Raw genomic sequence first — 20,702 nt, 5'->3', positions numbered from 1 at the left:
CCTCTGCCTGCTCTCGCTGTCCACCTGCTGCCTCTGAATCCTCAGGCACTGCCCCTGCCCCACCCTGCCAAGCCAACTTTTATGAAGTGGCCGCTCCAGCGTGCATCCACTTTCTTTCCTTCTTCCGACCAGTCTTTCCCCCTTTTCTTGGTCAGCATCCTTGTGGAGTTGCCAGGCACTGGACTCTGGCTGCCTGACCCTCACTGGGTGCTCCACACTTCAGCTTCTAGCTCAGGCCCCTTCCACCAAGATGGGCTGGCTCAAACATTCAGGGGCTGGTGGCTTTAGCACAGCCTCAGATCAGCTCAGGACTCTGCCTCTCTCTGCCTTTGTGTGTGTGTTTCTGTGGCTTGAATCCACAGGTTGAAACACTCCTCTAGCTTCACCCGAGCTACATCCCCAGCCCTTTTATTCTATTTTTATTTGAAGACAACGTCTTGCTGAATTAACCAGGATGGGCTTGAACTTGGGCTCCTCCTGCCTCAGTCTCCCAGAGTCCTGGGATTACAGGTGTGTACCACCATACCCAGCTGGCTGTATGGCTCCTGACAAGTCATTTAGTTCACTAAGCTTCAGTGTCCGCGTGTGTGTGTGTGTGTGTGTGTGTGTGTAACTGGAACAATCCTGGCTCAGCTTACCTCACAGTGAGGATCAAAGGACAGAGTGGCTGCAAAAGCTTGCTGGCAGCTTTACGTGCTCCTTAGCATACAAAGTCACATTCACAAGGAGGCTGCCAGTGAGGTCTGCTGTGTCCGAGCAGGCCTGAGATTCAGTTTCCCCTGCACAGAGTGCTCCTGTCTCACAGCTGTCTAAACTGAGGCTCCGAGAAGTTAATGATTTGCCTGACCTATGTTTCCAGTGTTCCCCAGGTAACTGGTAAGTGTTCTTCCCTATTTTGTATTTTAGTTCTTTGTTTTTTCAGCCAGCCTCCCTGTAGGCTGGTCCTAAACTAGCTATGTAGCCAGACTGACCTCCAAGTTGAGACACTCCCTGCCTCAGTTGCCCCAGTGCGGGGACTACAGGTGTGTTCCACCTTGCCTTGCTTCATTCTGTTGTAAAAATTACTTGAGACCTACCAAAACTGACTTCACAATTCACTAATGGGTCTCCTCCCACAGGCTGAAACCCCCTGGTAGGGCAGAGGACCCAGGCTTCCTAGCTTGGTGCAGTCCCACTGTCTGAGCAACTTGGAGCACCCCGGGCCTGCTCTTGGCACTTTGCCTGCCCACAGCGGATGCAGAGACTGAGACACACAGAGAGGTGTCCACATGGCAGCCGAGCGCGGCCACAGTGATCTGTGGCACCCAGCGCAGGCCCTGCCTGCCCTGACAGGCAGCTCTTCAGCTCCAGCTTGAGTGATCACCAGGGTCCTCCCAATGCCAGAGCCAAAACCCTCTCTGTAGCCCAGGCCAAGCCCCTGGCTCCAGAGTGGATGATGGCGGATACCTGATGCAGACCGAGTGCAGGTCTTCCTCCAGCACATGCACACGGCCCACCATTCATGTCACCTGGCACTGGTACTAGAACCCACTTGATAGGTGAAAAGGCCTCAACAGTGGCACAGGGTATTACGGAGCACAAACCAGCCAGTATTTGACTTCCTCTCCATGTGCCCCCCTCAAGGGACCACACCACCCCCACCACATGCACACCAGTGCCCCTCACCTGCAGGACTTTGCCCTGCGGACTCTCAGGAAACAGCAGCACCTGGTTGTACAGCGGGTCCAGCGACTTGCGAGCGACTTTGGTCTTCTTCTTGGCAATGCAGACCCCATTCTCTAGCAGATAGGCCTTGATGTAGGCAGCTGGGGACAGAGGCAGCAGACAGAGTCCTAGGCTGGGCCCTCAGATGGTGGGCAGAGGGAGCGGGTGGGGACAGCATTGCCCGCAGGATGAGAGGGGTCCCGGGGTACATGGGGGTAGGAGGGCCAGGGTGGGGTGGGATCCCACCAGCTCCCCTGGCGGTCCTGACTGCTGCTACTCTTGCTTTCTGCTTCCTTCCTCAGCCCAGGACTCGCCCCACCCCACCTTATCCAGTCATTTGCTGACCACTCACTCAACAAATGCGGGCACTGCTGCATGCCCAGCACACTACTAGGCACAAGGGTGTAATGTAAGCAGGACAGATGGTCCCTGTCCTCTATAAGCTCTGTCCGGAGGGAACTGGAGAAGTTTCCAGGCAATTTCCTCTAGGCTCCTAGACAAACCCTAAACCACCAGTGCCCTGTAAGACTGAGGGGTTCTCCATGGTTAGGCCTGATTTTCTCTTATAGATCCTGGATGTCCCTTAGGATACCCTCCTTGACCACAGCCTCTGCCTTACATTAGGAGAGCAGCCACCACACCTGGCAGTGTCTTGGAGCCTGGCTTGGCAGTCAGTCCCCGAGCCTGGATGATGTCCACTTCCAGTTGACCATTCCGCTCCTGCAAGCCAATCTCCACATCTCCTGTAAGAGACCCCAAAGGTGAGACCAGCTCCTCTCTGCTTAGGAATGAAGGCTCCTTCCCCTGCTCCCAATCCAAATAAAACCAGAGTCAACATTCACGGTCAAGGCCTGGGCTCTGCTGAGGGCTCAGCAGTATGGACCAGGCCAAGGGTTGGGTGCTCAGAGCATATAACCAACAGTTAGAGGGAAGGGAGAGGTAAGATCTCCTCCCTTTCCCTTTCCCTTTGGAACAAGCCTTGGGGCACTCACCCATGGGTGTAGTAGCCAAAGTCTGGCGGCCCACAAACTGTGCTGGCCCCATACTTCCCAGGAAATCACTGAACTGGGCATCCGATGCCAGGCAAACTCCCCCATAGTTAAGGCTGCAAGAAGAAAAGATAAGACAACATAAATGTTCCTGGGGGCCAAAAGAACTGCGAGGACTCAGCAGGAGCTCCAGAACATTCTTCAGTCTATAATGATCTTTGTCTCCATCCATAATGCAATCTCTCCTTGCTAAGCCTTGGCTTCCACTTTTGTGGTGTGTGCATGTTGATAACTTACCTCTGGGGTGGCTCTAAGAACCATGGGAGATTAGAGGTTCCTGGTTCACGTGACATTAAAAGTGTGGTGCAGAGACCAGGTGCATCAGCATCACCTGGAGCCAATTAGAATCACATGTACCCAACACCACCCCCAGTGGTGAATCAGAATCTGCAGTTTAACCTTGAGCCCCTGCATGCATGCAAAAGTCTAAGATGTCCTGGTGGAGGCTTTGGGCCAGGTATGTTGTTGCTGTTGCTTGGCTGCCCAGTATTCACTGCCCTTTCCTTTGGTAACAAGGCCTCAAATTTCCTTTGGAGAGTCCCCTTCCTATGGCATGTCACTGCAGTGGACAGAATTGGCCCCCAAGACTGGGCTGGCTGCTCAGCATGGCCAATCGAGTTAGCCAGCCCACTGAACTGGAAGCTTCGTGTGAAGAGTAGGAGGGCGCAGCCTCTCTCTTCCCACCACACTTGAGCCTCAGACAGGGGACAGAACTGGCAGCTCCCTTAGCCACCTAGAGTCCACAGATGAAGCCATCAAGCTGGGAGCACAGGAAGAGCTTGCCTGAAGCAAATGATTTTATCTTTTGGTTACATAAGTCAGCAACAGTAATGGTAATTATTATTTTGTTTAAACCAGTTTTATTTTTTCCCCCCTACCTTTACCTCTAACCATCCCATTCCTATCTCTGAAATGGAAATAATAATGTTCCCCTCTCCAGAGTCCACTGTATTAAATGAGGCAGGGTACTATGCTCCATGCCTGATGTACTGACTGTCTTCAGGAGCAAAGCACAACCTAATTCTTGTCTGATTCTCACCACAATCACAGGAGGCTTCTATTTTGTTTTGTTGTTTTATCTTTTCCATCCTTATTCAGATGAGGAACCCATTTGCCCAGCAAAAACAGTGGGCCTTCTTTCTGGTCACAGCCAATGGATCCAGGATAGATCCTACCTCATCCTGGTGATTTGGAATGCTTTCTAGGAAGTCAAACGAGAATCCTGGAATCATGAAAATTGAGCCACAGGATGGTCTGCCCTCTCACGAGCCCACAGACTGTGCTAATGACCAGTAACTCGCCGAGGTACTCCTTGTGGCGAACAGATTTGTTCCTAAGGTCGTAGCAGGATGAATGATGTCAGGATCACAACCTGATAGGCTAGCCTGAGTGCTTTTCACTGTTATGATTTCTACTGCTGCTGCTCCAATGCCCAGGTAGGCCCCAGACCTATAGTCTACTGCCTCAGAGGAAGGATGCCCAATAAATACAGAGACGAAGAAACTCAGCTTCTTAGCCTTTAAAATTAAAGCTAAAGAAACAGGCTTAGAAGAACAGATGCAAAACCAGGTTGCCCTGCCCCCAAACAAACAAATCCTGGCCTGGGAGCACCGAGGAACTCAGTGAGAAGGAAAGAACTGAGATTCTAGATGGTTCTTGGGCAGGTCCGTGGTCCCTGGGCTGAGCTGGTGGTGAAGAGGGAGCCACAGAAAATCTCAGGTGTGGTTCAGGGGATCTGAAAGCTGGGGGAACTTGTGCCAGAAATGGCTGAACCCCCTGGCAGTCATGTCAAGTGACCCCAGAAGAGCTTTTAATGCTCATGTTTCTCCATTCCCTAGAGAAAAATAAATACGTGTTCCAGTGCACCAGAGACAAATCCATAGAGGCTGGTGGTCTGGGCGAACAGAAGTAACTGAGGCTAGCTCAGTGGTAGCGTGCATGAAGCCCTGTGCTCCACCCTAAGCACTGGGAGGCAAAAAACAAGTCGCTGAGACCAAAGACAATAACTAAGGAGCAGACAGAGACGATCATGCTCCAGAAGATACTGGAATGATGGATGATGACAGAGGACAACACATTTCACCACCTCCACTGTCTCAGTGACACAGTGATAGCAGCCACCATTACCGAATACTAAGCAGCACTGATAACCCAGGAAGCACAGAGACGCTGCAGCCAGCATCCATGTGTTTCATTCACTTGACAAATGTCTACTGAGCACATACGATGTACGCATGCACCACCCTAGACATAGAATACGTCAGGTAATAAATGAGATGGTGATTCCCGCCCTTGAGTGCTGAGATTCTAGTGGAGGAAGATGCACAACAAGAAATAGTATCTGTAAGTTATAAAATATGTTAGAAAGTGCTAAAAGCTGTAGAAAAAGGAAGTTAGAGTCTATAGTGCTGGCTAAATACTAAATAGCATGATCAATGTCTGTTCCCTGTCTCTTAATGAATATAACTGTTCTTCAGTATTCCTGGAAAGCTTGGCTCTGGGACATCCTCCCCGCTATCAAAATTGACAAGTGTTCAAGTTCTTATTTATAAAAAAGAATGGTACAGTATTTGCATACAACCTAATACATTTGCCTGTATACTTTAAATCATCTCTAGCTGACTTATACCTGACATCTCATAGCTAACACAATGTAAATGCTACATAAGTAGTTGTCACACTGTACTGTTTAGGAAACAATGACTAAAAAAGTATATATATGTTCAGTACAGAGCCTAGCTGAGGAGCACACACCCAGGATGCAACAAACAAAGTAAGAGGCAGAGAGCAGGAGAGCATATGAGTGGTAAGGGAACAGGGCAGGGTGCAGCCGTGTCCCACTCCATTACATGATTTCAGTGCAGTGCTCAGCACATGGTAGGTTTGGTTTTTCCTTTTTGGAACGCTCTGGAATTTTTTCAAATATCTTTGATCCATGGTTAGCTGAATTCACAAATGTAGAACCATAAATATGAAGCACCAACTGTACTACGAATTTTACCCTTGGACCTGGCATGGATTCTCCACACATAAACTTCTCCTGGACACAGCTGTAACTCTGGGGAATTTCCTGGACCAAGTGATGCTGTTTCCGATAAATACCACAAAGGGGGACTTGACACTAAGGTCTGTAACAGCAGGTTCCCAATGTCCCAAGCTGGCAGTGCTTACTGTGTGAGGGTTCTGCAGGTATCAGTTCATTTTGGCCTCTCTAATCTGAAGCTGATGACTTTCAAAGACATCAGTCACATGCACAAGTCGTATACGTGGTGCGTGGTCCCACCCAATGTGCCAGCACTTCCTCTCCAGCTGCAGCTGCCTATCTTACATGGCCATGTAACCTTAGGTCTTAGGCAGTACTCTCTGCCTGTGTCGGGCGCAGGCTGGAATTGCCTAGGTTAACGGCCTAGAAACCTCCTGACCAGAGACAAACTGGGAGAGGTCCAGTGCAGGGGTAACTGGTTTCCTGAACTCTCCAGCAGTGTCTCTCCATGTTCTAGTTGCCCACAGTGGCCACAGGTTTGCTGACCACCCTATGCCAGTTCCCTCCCTTCCTATCGCCTTCTTCTGTGCTCCCACACTCATGATTTCTGGAATTGCCTTCCAAATAATCTATTTCCATTTCAATCTGAGAGTCCAGTTGTTGGAGCTCAGGCAGTTGGGTTTCTGTGGCTATTAAGTTAGCTATTCTGCAACAGTGTACTTTCTATAGAGAAAGTATGAGGAAAAAACAGGCATTTAAATGCCTGGGGACTGAAGCATGTACTCACTATTCTTGCAAAACTAAAGACCCTTAATTAACAGCACCAAGGCTAACACTAGACTCTCACAGCTCAGAGGCTCTTTCCACCACTTCCCTGGGTCTTCTACTCCATCCTCTCAGCTCTCTGAGGGGTCCAGGATCCCTGGAGAAAGAGAAGCCAGAGAGAGCCAAGGCCTCAAGGGTCCCAAGGCATAGGGAGCCCAGCCCCCAGGCAGAGACGCTGCAGCCTGAAATTGAAAGTTTCCTCCAACAGCATCATTGTCTGCTCCTCAGTTCCTGGTGGGGTGTGAGCACACAATGGGGAACTGGCAGGTCTGGTAATTAGCAGTAATTGTTTCTAATATGGGGTGGCTGCCTGATTTGCCATCCCAGGGTGCCTTGGTAGCTGCCAAGAAATCAGGCTGACACCCCAGAAACCCTGAGCGAGCAAGCTATCACATCCTCCATGGGGCCGGAGGGAGGAGGAACGGCGTGGCTGGTTGCTGCCCAGAAGGCCAACTGGACTGGAGACCATGTTCCACTTCTGCCTCTTCTATCAAGTAGGAAAAAAGGCAGAGGCTACAGTATCAGACCTAAGCCTTGCTGGCCAACTTCCTGTGGTGTGGCCTCTGACAAACCGTTTTGTCACCACACTTTAGTCAGTGCTCTAACCTGTCAACAAGATCACACTATGTCGTAGACACCACACAGTCATTCGGGTGGCTGGCACTGTATCTGATTTAAATTTTTAAAAAACTCTCTATAAACTGCACCTTCCCGTGAAGTAGGCATCACCATGCTGATGGGAAAGAGCCCCAGCCAGAAGAGAAACCACACCTTCCTGTGAGCCAGCTGGTGCAAGGGCTGAAAAACCAGTAGGGCATCCCCAGCCCCCAACCCCCGACCCCCATCCTGAGATTCCAAGTACTCAGTGTGAGACTATAGTAACTGAGGGGAAGGGCATAGCTGGATGCTTACGTTGTGTGGTTGACTCTGCAGTCCTGGGGCTGGTAATCAGGGCGTCTGCCTGGAGGATGGCAGTGTGCATCATGTAAACCAGGGGGATTTCCTCCTGTCTTGTTTTTGAAATCCAATGTTTTGTTCCATTTTACTGTTTTGTCTTATTCCTGCATCTAGTAACCCAAGTAACTATTTTGAAGATAATAATGCACAGTATTGTTCTCACTGTTTTGTTTAGATTTATTGTTTTATTTTATTAAATGTTATGTTTTGGTTTGTTTTATTCTGTTGTTATGTTTTGATTTTGCTATGTCTGGTGATATGGACAACTACTGCGAAAGATAGCAAGATATATTAGGATAGCCATTGTTGATTTCCTGCTGTCCTGTTTTAAAGTTCTGTATCACTTTCACTGCTGTGTTTTGATTGACTTTATTCTGTTTTGTTGGGTTTTGTTCTCTTTAAAATAAAGAAAAAAAATTTTTTAAAAACCAACTGTTGTAGTCAGGGGTTGTACACAGAGAACAACTAGGATTAGCACATGGAGTTTATAATATTTTTTTTATAATGGTCACCGGGAGTTAACACAGGAAAATGCAGGAAATCTATCCGCAACACCGAAGACACAGATTAATCAAGAGCCTAAACCTCACAGCACATGTCCCACATGAGTCCAGATAAAAATCCAGAGCTCAGGACAATGCCTCCCACGAGTCCAACTGGAGGTCCAGAGCCCACAAGAAGACTCATGCCAGTCTCTTTTACAGATCCATGCCAGGAAGACCCCAAGGGTCAGCGGTGAATGCTAGAAAATCTATGCCAGCAGGATGAAGGAGCTGTGCTAGTGGGATTGAGGGTTCTACACTGGAGCTGAGAAGTCACACTCACAACAAAGACCAGGGCTATTCCAAAAGGCACAACAGCCGTTCTCAGCGACACAGAGGCCCTGAGCTTCTCCAATGACAAGCACAGTCGGTTACATACCAGAAAGCAGCGTGATAAGCTCATCCTGGAGACCAAGCAGCACATGTCTTCCCCTCCAGAGCCAGGAAGCAATGCTCGATGTGAGGACCAAAGCTTCTCCAGAACCAACAGCTCAGACAGCAATTCGTAGGAGAACCCACAATGCCTCCTTAATGCCTCAACCCTCAGCACCTCCCTTCTTCTCCACCTATTTATCCTGGCAACTTTCCTCAGGTGAAGCATCTTCGCTCAATGCCATGCTGATGTAATCCAGCTGGCGTTAAGTTGACCACCAGCTCTTAATCCATAACACCAAACTCTCTACTTACAAGATCCCTTACCAAAGAAGGATGGAGGAGCCTGCTGAATTAGGAAGTGCTACAGACATGCTACTGCTTAGGCCATCCCTTGTATGCAACAGGAGCTCAGCAAATGTTCCACTGCCAAACCCTACAGCTGATGTCAAACTGGCAGAATAAAGGATTGTGATTAAGATCGAATTTTGGCGTAATACAGACTTAGAATCTAGTGCTGTGTAAGCTGGGGCAAGTTTTGAATCTTTCTGAGCTATAATTTTCTCATATATAAAATGGGAATTAATAGTAACTGCCTTGTGGAATTGCTGGGAAGAATAAGGAACACCACTTACATTCAGGACAGAGCATCTGCTGAATGCATGAAGGAGCGAGACGTGGCCTGCTGGTCTGGGCTGGCTGGCCCTAAAGAGCCTCTCATCCCCTCACCTTGGTGTTTTCATGACGTTTCTGGTTCCAGACCTGTTAGGCGGTGCAGCATCTGGATGCCTGTGCTCCAGCCCCAGCCATCTGGAGGATGTGTGCGGTACAAGGGACGTGTACCACTTGGGCAGAGGCAGAACACTGAAACAGGATTACAATCCTGTTCCGCTGGCCTTTTATTTTGTGTTAATGGTGAAATGAGATTTCCTGCATTTTAAATCCTGTTAGTTTTATTTGTGGAACTGAAATCCATTTGTCTTTTATTATTAACCTTTGGGCTTGGTTTAGCTCCTGGATTTTCTGTGTTCTTGATGGTTAAAGAAGTAATTGGGTTATTCAGGGATTGGATTCCATTCTTTTTTCCCAAGTGTCTTAAAGGCTGTCTCAACAGAAATCAAAAGGTCACGCAGCCATGGTGGTGATTATGGCCTATGTGGTTTGGAAAGGCCGTGAGAGTTCCTGGCCTTCCTGTCCATTTATTCACACCTGCCCATCTACATGTCCATCCATCCAATCATCTCGGCTTGCTCTGTGTACCTCAGTTCTGCTGTCATGCAGAACAGGCAGTCCTAAAGATACTGATGGTGCCAAAGCGTGGGACGAACATCACAGTTTATGGAGAAAATGGGGTCAGGGTCATATTAAAAAAGGGGGAGGGACAGGAACCTAGTAAACATGGTAGCACAGTTGTGTACATTTTAAACGCTTAAGAAAGCATAAGTCTTAATTGAGAAACTGAAGTTCGCTGTGAGAGTCTGCCTGTCAGAGGGTGCTGCCTGGGGTCATTTGCTGTGAAGTAGTAAAGGATGCTGTCTGCAGTGGATGGAAAGCCGTCCCACTGCGGGTGGCCTTCGGTAAACTGAGGGCACATCGGCTCTCTGGGGTTTTGTGCAGTCCTAGGTGGGAGCAGTTTTCTGCATTCTCCCAGGGTTTCTCATAGATCAAATCATGCCCGACTGAGCAAATTTGAAATTCGTGTTATGCTCAAATTGTTCCCTAATACTCCAATTGCGTTGGAACAAATTCTAGGTTTTGAAACAAGTGTTGTAGCAGAGTTGACCAAATGCCAGGCCGCCTCGTATCACCATGATCCTGACTCCCAGCTTCTCAGGCATTGCAAACACTTCCAAACCTGCCCCCCTCCGAGAATGTGACTCATGGGCGTGAAGCCAGGTACTGGCTTTTTCTTCATCAAAAACTTGCCATGAGCCAAGATCGGATAATTCTAAACTACCAATGTCAATTAACTTGATCCTTTAAGCACTTGTGGTTAATATCCATTTTACAGAAGAGTAAACCAAGGCACAGAGTTGTTAGCAATCCAACCAAGATCACTTTGCTAGCAAATGGTAGGCCTGAATTTGAACCCCAAGACCCTGTAGCTGGAGTTCACCTTCTTAACCATTACACTCTGTAGCCGATCCTTGGCATCGCTAAGGAATGATTCTAGTACTTCCCACAAATAACAAAATCCACAGATGTTCGAGTCCCTTATATAAAAATGGCATGGTATTTGGACATAATCTACACACATTCTCCTATATATTTTAAATTAATCATCTCTAGATTATTTATAATATCTAATGCAATGTAAATTATATGCTAATAGGTGTTTTACTGTATCCTTTAGGGCAGTGATGGCAAACCTATGGTATGCATGACACAGTGGGATGTTTGTTATCACTGAAAGCCCTAAAAGGTTTGCCATCACTGGTTTAGGGAATCATGATGAGAAAAAGTTGTTCAACAGAGACACAAATTTTTCCCCAAATATTTGCCACCAGAGGTTGACTGAATCCACAGATGCAGAATCTTCAAGTACAAAGGTTCTCAAATATTGTGGGCTTCTTCTGCCCTCGCCTGGAACAGAGCACAGGGATTTGCAGTCTGAGCTTTGGGCTTGGTGGGCCTGGATTTGCATCCTGTCTTCATCACTGACTAGTCATAGAGACACATGCTTCCCCTCTTTGGGCCTTGGATTCTTTTCCAGTAAAACAGCAATAAATAATGGGATAATCCTTGAAGCTTCTATGAGAATGAAATGAGATAAACTCTTTAGGACAGTCTGGCACAGTCAAATGCTTAACAAACAGTACTGCTTATAAAGCAAAACCAAATAAACCTCCATCTCCTAAGCCATAGCTGTATCAGTACCACGTCATCCTTCAGGACACAGCACGATGACTCTGCTATCAATGGAGAGGGAGAAGGGGGCTCTGACACCCCTCAGTGTCTTGGGCTCCTGGTGATCAGGGAAACAGCCTTTGCAGGCATGCAACCCTGAGGCTGCCCGCAGTGCCTCTGCCTTTGGCTCACATGCTGTTCTTGGCCTGTGGACACAGTGACCCAGACATTCAAAGGTCTGGCTGTTGACCCAGACACTTCAGGACTATAAAGGACAGAGAAAAGGATGCTGGTAGCCAGCTCTGAGCATTTCTAGGTTGACAGGATGCAAAGGTCCTGGATTATGTCTGATAAAGAAGACTGGGGAGGCCTAAGGGCTGCTGACCCAGTCAAATGGTAGATTGTACTGTCCCACCTCTCCTACCCACACCCAGGGCAGACATTACTAATCAACTTCAGCACTACTGTCAGGCCTGGACTTGGCTCCAGAATCCTTCTCGACAGCACTCCAGGGAGCCACTATCAATTAGCTGGAGTTGGCACAGGAGATGATGCTTATGTGCCAGTTCTAAGCTGAAATCTGGAAGAGGAATGAGTCAGAGGGTAAAGAGGGAGCAGGGGCAGGAAAGGGAGTGCCAGGTAGAGGGAGCAATGGTCACAAAGACCTGGGCTTGAGTTGGGGAACAGCAGAAGTTAAGGGTGATGGGTGGAGACACATGGCTGGGGTTTGAGAGAGGCCGGGAGAGGTCAGAGAATGTAAGTGCTGGGTGGCAGACTACAGTGTGGGCCAAAAAGGAGATTTACAGGTGTCCAGGCATGAGTTAATAGTGGCCTCACCAGGGCCATTCATGGATGGGGATGTGTATAAATGGACAGCCTTAAGGGACACTGAAAAGTAAAATGTGGTTTGGATGAAAAATACAAGATGGGAGGAGCCCTCTAGAAGAGGCCCTCCATTTCTGTTTTGGGCAGCTGATAGATAGAAGTTCTATGCATTCAGACTGTGGAAGGTTCTGCTAGTCCATTCCTCAATCCTGTCCAGTCAGCATCTGCATTCTTTTGTTTGAGTTTCTCTGGCCCCTGAAGAACTTCTCTAGCCCTTATCCTACTTTGTTACAGGAAGGGAAAGAGGCTTAAAGGAGCAGCCATCAATTAGTATAACTGGTAAGAGACGAGATAAATATGTGCACTCCTCGGCTCCCGGGGTAACTCCCAGGTGCTTGTGCCACTCCGGCTGGGAGAGGTCCCCACCAGGACCAAGCCCTCCTGCCCCCAGCAGAGGCTGGCTTCTTACACGCCCACCCGCCCTTCCTCTCTCATGTGGTCCTCTGCCACTGCTTTCCAGAATCACTACTCCAGTCAGCTCGAATCCCTGTCTCAGGTCTGGTTCTGGGAAAACTCAAATCAAAGCAGACAGCCTACTGGGACTGTCCTAGGGTTAGGGAGAGCCTGAGGGGGCTTGAACTGTACACCTTGTCTGCTGTATGTGGGTGAGAGGAGCCTGCCTTAGGGAGGGGAGCTTAGCTGGATGCCCCTTCATCCTCAACAAACAGAACCTCGAGTTTTAACGAGGCAGAACAAGGCACAGGAAACAAAGCCCTTCCTTAGCTCAGAGAACAAATCATGGCACGGATGCTGATGCTGCAGAGGGGAAAGATGGAGGCACTCTGGGTCCTTGTTGGCATCGTTAAGCCACCAAATCATCCTGATTTCCAGAGATCTTCATAGTTACAACTATTAAGTGAAGGAATTGAGTGTGACTTCAAATGCTGGTATTCCAGCTCCTTCACTGCTCTATGATGACCTTGCATTACCCACCCTCTCTGAGCTTCCACATCATCATCTGTGAAATGGGGGTAACAGTCCCACCACCACCAAACGGCTGTGAGCACTAAACCAGTCAATAGATGTAAAAGCACATAGCACAGTGCCCACACACGCACTCCTCACATTAGTAACAGTCGCTAATAATTTTAGGCCAGGACTTCTTGACCTTAGCACGCACACAGACCAACCGGGAATCTTATTAAAATACAGATTCTTCAGAGAAAAAAATGGAAACAGACCTTTTCAAATGGGAGAGGAATCAAGAGTTGGAGGGAATGGGAAGACATGAAGGGGAAGAGGACCAAAATGAATTAAGATGTGTTATGTACATGAACAAATTCCCTACAGTAAATGGAATCATTATATAGTATAAACATATACTGATAAAATATAACTAATAAAAACATACAGATTCTGACCAGCGGGTCTGGGTGGAGGCTGAGACTCTAATTTTACACACTCCCAGAAAATGCTGGTTACAGACCACACTGGATTACAAGGGCTAAAGTCACTGTCTGCTGATATGAGGACACTGGAGCCCAAGGCATCCTCACTGCCACAGTGGCCAAACCCACAAACACTCCTTTTCCCCCCTCAGCCTGAGTTTCCTGTACCTGTCTTGGCAGCTGTCAGCACACTGCTAGTTGCTTAGTCAGCATCCTACAATGGAAATTCACAGTGGGTGGGGTCTCAGAGGTGCTTAGCCCAATTACCTGCCATACTATAGATGCTCAATAACATTTATTGAGGTGAAAATCCATGTGGGAGCACCCCAGATCCCCCCTGAAGGAATGCATATGCCCGGTGACCCAGTGCACAGTCAGGCTGACCCAGAAGCATCATGGGCTACGGCCCACAGGGCATCTCGAGGAAGCTGACTCCCTGAAAGCCTCAGCTGGGCTGGCAGGAGCCCAGGGGGTGGTGAGAGGGAAGAAAACAGTCACACCCCTTCCTGTGTTAGAGGCTGACATCTGGGTCCAACCAGTGCCCAAAATACCTACAGAACAAGGAGGAGGCTGACCACAGCTCAGGGCTCCCCTGCCTTCTCCAGGACCCCTACTGCACTAGAGCCCCAGACCCTCTTCAGAGGGCAACACTACTGCCACTGCTGGGCCAGCATCATTCGCCCTTCCTGATCCTTCCTCACCTGGGTTCACCCCAGAAAAACCTTTTAATAGTCACAGTTAGTACTTACTTAGTGCTAAGCACTTACAACATTTGCTCAGTACTTTGTGCTAAGCACCATATAGACACGGCTGTTTTTGGTGTGGCACGTGGTAGCCATTAGAATGCCACTGACCCCTGCCACTGATTAAGTATCCAACACTTAATTACCAGAGCTGATGTGCACAGGCCACAGCTCTAACTGCTTTTTCATATATCAACTTCAGCAAATCCTCACAGACACTCTTTCAGTGGTCTGTGCTGTTACTGGTCCTTTTCTATAGATGGAGAAACTGTGTTCAGGGAAAAAGTGATTTCCCCAAAGTCAAAAAGCTGCTAAAAAGCAGAGCTGAGCAAAGCAAAGGCCATCTGGCTGCCGAGTCTGCTTTGAACCTGTCTTAATATAATCTTGACTTGCCGGTTCTCCGGTGCATTTTAGCACATGATCCTGAGGCCACCTTCCAAGGTTCTGCGCATGTAGGTCCCACCTTGTCTTGTGTGCATGACATCCTCCTCTGTTCTCTCTGCGGGCAAGTTCATGCCCTTCTCAGCCTTCCCCTCCTCTTCTGCGAAATGGGCTGCACCACACTGTTCTCCCCAAAACCTGCTGCTCCTGGCCCGTCCAGGAGTCCAAGTTGTTTCCCAACCTCCCCAAAGCTCAGAAAGGCCCACAAGCTGTTCCCAAGGCCAAGGTCAGTGGCAGAGCCAGGGGGGGCCCTAAGCCTCCTGAGGCCACGAGACTCACACAGCTGTCAGCAGGGATCTGCCATTCCCAGTGCTGAGGACATCTTCCTCCAAGTCTGGCTGCCCTGCCAGGTGTCTCGGGTTGGGAAAACACTGACTGCCTTTTTCCTCCTCCTCCTCCTCCCCCTCCCCTCCCCCTCTCCTTCCCCCCTCCCCTTCCCTTCCCCCTCCCCCCCCTCTGTCTTCCACCTGTCCTCCTCTTTTTCCCACCCCTTCACCAGGAAGCCGCACACAGGCAGGCGGGACTGCAGTGACTGCCAAGGCATGGCCACTCACCGGGCCAGAGATGCCTAGTTTGGGAGGGGCTGGGGGGTGGACAAGGCTTTTGGCCAGGAGGAGGCCTCAACTGAGAGGCAGAGTCAGAAACGAAGGGGTGCAAAAGGTAGAGACAGAGCCCAGCCCAGCCTGCCCCACCCAGCTCATGACCTCTTGAATAACCCTCTCAGCCAGAGCTGCCCAGTGGAACTTTCTCGCATGATGAAATTACTCCATTTTCTGTATTCGCCATGAGCCACATGTTGCTACTGAAATACAACACTTGAAACACAACAAGTGTGAGGAAGAACAGGATAATTTATCTTAATTTTAATTAGTTTACAGCTATGTGTGTCTAGTGACATCTGTACAGGACAGTGCAGACCTTAACTCTTCCAAGCCTCAGCCTCCTGATGTGAATAACAAGGATCATAACACCCCCACTCAGACCCTGCCTCGGAGGGCAGGCTGGGGAAGCAATGCAGTGTGGGAGAATAAGCCCCGGCTGGGGATCAGGACTCCCAAGCTCCAGGCTGTTAGCATCTCCATACCCAGGCAAGCTCCTGAGCCTCTCTGAGTGCCTTGGTCATACGTGCAATATGGCAGTCTCTGGATCTAAGTTTCATTGCCAGAGGCCCAGGGTGGGCTTTAGGGGAATCTGGGTACCCCAACCCTTATAAGGAAAGCAGGTTTGTATGGCTGTGTCTGTGGGAATGAGTTGGGGGGAAAACAGGTCCAAAGCCTTCCCCGAGAAACTCTTAGTCTACATGAGTCCTTCTTCCAGGCAGCTTTGTAAAGATGGAGCTTCTGGACTCCACTGCCAGAGACTAATTCAGTCTCAGGAGTGGGGCCCTGCCATCTGCATTATAACCAATTCCCCAGTGATTCAGATGTGCTGCCCTGGGGGGAAACTCTGGCCAGGTTCCATGTAGCACAGATGTCGTATGATCTGATGTATGTGAGATACCTTCTATCAAACTGTACTTTCTATGTTTAAAATCCAACTGGGATTTAAGAAACTAAAAAAAATAAAGAAGAAATGACAGTGATGATAACAAAACCTCTTTCAGTCCCTTATTTGCCCACACTGGTGCACAACTCCTGTAACCCACTGTCCTGTGCTCCATAAACCTGAACCCATGATTACACGGATTATAAATGTTTGACCTTTACAACACCCCATGTTGCTGGTGCTGTCTACTCTACCCACAGATGAGGAAACCGGCCCAGGAACAGGCCCTGTGAAGGTCACACAGCATCGAGGGTGGAGCTGGAACTCAGGTGGAGCCTGGGAACCTGAGCCTGTGCTCCACTGTCTATTCCCGGCCTCCTTTCTGAAGATGGGTACCATCTGGGAGCCCTGAGCCAATGCCCCATGAGCCTGGGGACCAGGGCTCCTGCAGAATTGATCAGTGCCACCTCCTACCCTCCGCAAGAAGACGGTGAGCCAGAAGGCTGGGGCCCCACACTCACTTGCCCTCAGAGCCATAGCTGTTCATGCTGTCCTCGATGGACTCGTGGCTGGCCTGGCGCAATGTCCGGCTGGGCATCTCCACGGCCAGGCCTGTCTCTGTGCTCCTCTGGATGGCCCCCTTCAGCCTCCGGCTGTCTCCTGAGAGAAGAGGCCAAGAGAGATGGGGAGAGACACAGGGTGGGGTACACAGAGACAAGTCATCTCGTTAGTGTCAGCAGCTTGTGGTGGCCCAGCTTCTGCCCCGAACCCACCCCATCAATCCCATCATTACTGGCCTCCATGCTGCTCCTGGGACACCCACCAAGCATACAGCACCACCTGGGATTTTTAACTTACATGTTTTTTCTTCTCCCGAAATTCATTTCTCCTCCATGACCTTTTCCAAATAATTTCTGCCTCCTCTTCAGCTACTGAGTATCTATGACATGTCCTACTCTCTGTTGGTGCTTTGCGTGTATTCAGACAGGACTTCCCAGCATCAGCATGACCAGCAATGCAGCTAGCATACTGCTGTGCTGGGGAGCAGTGAGGAGCTGTCCTACACACTGAGGGGCAGCAGGCCACATTCCTGGCCTCTCTCCACTAGATGCTAGTGGCACCCTCAATCCAGATGTGACAGCCAAAAATGTCTCCAGACATTGCCAAATATCCCCTAGCAGGCAAATTCACCCTTGCTTAAGGACCACTGACTTAAGACTCCGAAGCCAGGGAACCTGGGTTTAATTCTCAGAATTTCTTTCTCCTTGGCTATGAGACTTTGAGTAAATTATTCAGCCTCCCTGCCTCCACTTCTTCAGCTATAGAAGAGGAGATCGACAGGGTGACACACGGGGTATTTCCCCTCTTAGCACCGGCTCACTGCTTCACACCCATTCTCTGATCACACAGCATCACATCAATCACAAGGCCTTTCTTCACCATTTCCGGCCCCTCCAAGACAGCCATTATCTCCACCACCCATCCCTCTCTGTCCTAATGTCTTGCTTTGGTTTTCCTGCTTGTATTCAACACCCCAAAGTCTTATACATTGTTGGCTCCATACTGACCGGTGTCCTTCATGAAGAAGGTTATCTCCGTGAGGACATGAATTCTGTTCACTGATGGAAGCCTCTGTGCCCCTAAATAGGGTCTAACCCACTGTAGGTGCTCAACTAACTGATGACTGTGGGGTGACCCTGGGCCACCCTTAGAATCATCTTAATTCTCACAGCCACCCATGAAGGGGATGCCACTGTGCTCCCCACTGGAGTGCTCAGGACCAGGCAGAGAGAGGTCAGGGAGTGAGAGCCAGGATGTGCCCCCAGCAGGCGGCCTATTCCTGGGCTCCAAGGTTTGATGATTCATAGGAAACTTCATTACTCCGCCTAACCCACAGGGACTGTGACTTGTTCTGGGTACATGTGGCAGGGGTAGTTCTTACTGGCATCTTTCCCACGGCCCCACAAACCCATGGTGTTTGCCAAATGATCTACTAGAGGAAAACAACAGCTCAGACCTCACCAACCTGCTCCTGCCAGGAGTCCCAGGTCACCTCCACTGGCCTCCTCGTGGCACCCTCCCCTCAGGCTGATGGTGGTGTCACCAACCTCCCTGTGTGTATTCAGATGTGGGAGCTGTGTATTTCCTAGGGCTGGTGTCTATGTTCCGTATTCGTGTTATTCACATTCAAAGACACCCACATACTCAGAAAAACACCCACAGACACACAGGAATACGCAGGCAAGACAAGGTGTGTTACAGAATGTCTGGGTGTTTCCATGAGTCCGGATTTACCTGCCACTCTGTTTATTTCTCGAGCCTAAGGGACGCAAACGTGTGCCAGACACACATACAGTGCATGTACACAAGAAGTCTACATTCGCCCACTGAAGAAAGCACACAGAGAAACAGGCACTCTGCATGTTTCAGGAGTACAGCTGAGCGTTTCTGAACATGTGCTACTGTTATTTCTAACTCTTCTTCCCTCAACTTGCATTTTCAGATTACTGACTACTGTTTCTCCAGTAGTCAGTTCCTCTGTATAGCAGGTACAAAGACAAAGAAAAGCACAGAAATACACACATGCACTTGTAGAGATGCCCCTCCCCAACACACACATGCTCTTACATATTCCGGACAAACACATCTTCTGCTAGGGCTTCAGACCCACAAATAGACACCTGCAACACCTGCTGCACTTCTGACCCAATGGACTCCTACCCAGAGCCTACATTGCAGTCTCTACCCACCAGGGCCAACACATCTCTCCTGGAAGAGGAAGGAGCCTAGATATCAATCTCTTGGAGCTGAGGAGGAGGCTGGAGCATGCCACACACCTGTGGCATTCTACAGCCCTCATGTATTTCACACCCAGGCTGCTGAGCCTCACAACAGCCCTGGTGCAGTGCACATGGGAGCCTGGCCCTGCAGTCAGGCAACCTAGCAGACACCAGGGTAAACCACACAGCACTTGTCCTATAAAGGTAAGTGACGGACATTTACCACCACCGAGCACGGTATACAACAGGTACCACCCAGAACCTCTGACACTTCTGGATTTACCCTCAACATCTGTCTTATCAATGGCCTCACTGCCAGACCATCTTCCTCAACCTAGGGACCTGCCTGTGCTCAACAACGGTAATGCACTCACTGGGCCCTTCCCCAGGTATCCACTGCTGTCTATCACAGGCTCCAAAGTGACTGTCCCAATGCTTCCACACTCCCACAACAGTTGATTTTTCTCCTGCTTGACTAAAAAGATATTTTTTCTGTGTTTTGCTCTTCCTCATTTCCATATTCATGGCTTCAGACTGTCACCTGGTCCCCTGAATCTCCCTCCTCTAGGAAGGCTGATCTGCATCTGTCCCTCCCCGCTTCCTGTCCTTACTGGGCCATTCTGCCTCTACCCTTTCACTCCTCCTGGAGCCCACTCAATGCTTTGCTTCATCACCACTGCCATCCACTGACAGGCTGCTCCAGGGAACAGGCTCCAGCCACCACCTGCCCAACTCCTGCTCTCTTATCTCTCGAAACATGGCCCCTGCACCACCCTTGCCCCATTCCCATGGCTTAGCAAGCCAGGCTCCAGGGACTGCTCCTGGACCAGGCACAGGGTCTCATCTTGGCCCAGCCCCTGGAGCATGGTTCTTTCATTTTCAATGCAGGTTTCTGAGAGCCCCGGTAGGCAGAAGCCCCCACGAAGGGTTACCCACACTGCAGAAGGCTGGCCTCCATGGGTGCAACACCTCACAGGAGACAGAGGAATGAACAGCCTTGCTTCCAGTCCACAGGGGCCCAGAAATAGTCTCTCACTTGACCTGCTGTGGTGAACAGTGTGACATTCCACCTATTTATTCTCCTTACTTTTTGGTTTGTTTTTGCAGTGCTAGAGATTGGACCTAGAGTCTCCCACGTTAGTCAAATGTTCTACCACTGAGTTACATTCCCAGTCCTTATTCCTCAAAACAGGCTTGGCTGGAACTTACAACCTTTCTGCCTCAGTCTCTTGAGTAGCTGGGATTGTAAGTGTTCAGTCCATGCCAAACCTATGAGCACCCACATGGGAAAGCTTGGGCTTCCACCAGCCAACACCAACATGGGTTGCTTTTGGTCTTCTCTTGGGCTAGGCATCCACCTGGCTACCACAGAGGGAGAGTGCCTGGGATTGTGAGACCCCTGCCCTGCTGCTTCCGTGATCTTCACCAAAGACTACACCGAGCAGGAGAAGCTCATCCCAGCTCAGGAACATCTGAGGCATGAGGCAGACTCTAGGGCAGGCCTGGGGGTGGATCTCGGAGGGATCCGCCTGCAGTTCCGCCTTGTCCCCCATCCCTTTCCTGTACTGCCACCCCAGTCTTCTCTGGGAGCACCTTTCATATACCACCTCATAGGGACCTCATCACAAGACAGCCTGGCACCCCAAGGAGTCAAAACCCACAACTTTCACACAGGTGCCTCCCAGCATCACAAAGGAACCA

General features: G+C 49.5%; 1 protein-coding gene across 1 annotated transcript in view; it reads right to left on the bottom strand.

Annotated features, from left to right (window-relative positions):
- The window catches only part of Rims4 (regulating synaptic membrane exocytosis 4), a 65,646-nt gene that overhangs the window by 4,576 nt on the left and 40,368 nt on the right, over positions 1–20,702 (bottom strand). The window contains exons 2-5 of the mRNA XM_063248283.1: positions 16,743–16,881; positions 2,697–2,809; positions 2,346–2,447; positions 1,666–1,805 (exon numbers count right to left, since the gene is read on the bottom strand). Coding sequence (XP_063104353.1) covers positions 1,666–1,805; positions 2,346–2,447; positions 2,697–2,809; positions 16,743–16,881 — 494 coding nt within the window. The remainder of the gene's footprint in view (positions 1–1,665; positions 1,806–2,345; positions 2,448–2,696; positions 2,810–16,742; positions 16,882–20,702) is intronic.

This window comes from Cavia porcellus, unplaced genomic scaffold, assembly GCF_034190915.1.
Source record: "Cavia porcellus strain 051 isolate PalLab524CR breed Dunkin Hartley unplaced genomic scaffold, mCavPor4.1 scaffold_5, whole genome shotgun sequence".
Taxonomy (NCBI): Eukaryota; Metazoa; Chordata; class Mammalia; order Rodentia; family Caviidae; genus Cavia; species Cavia porcellus.
This window is presented reverse-complemented; position numbering and strand designations above follow the sequence as displayed.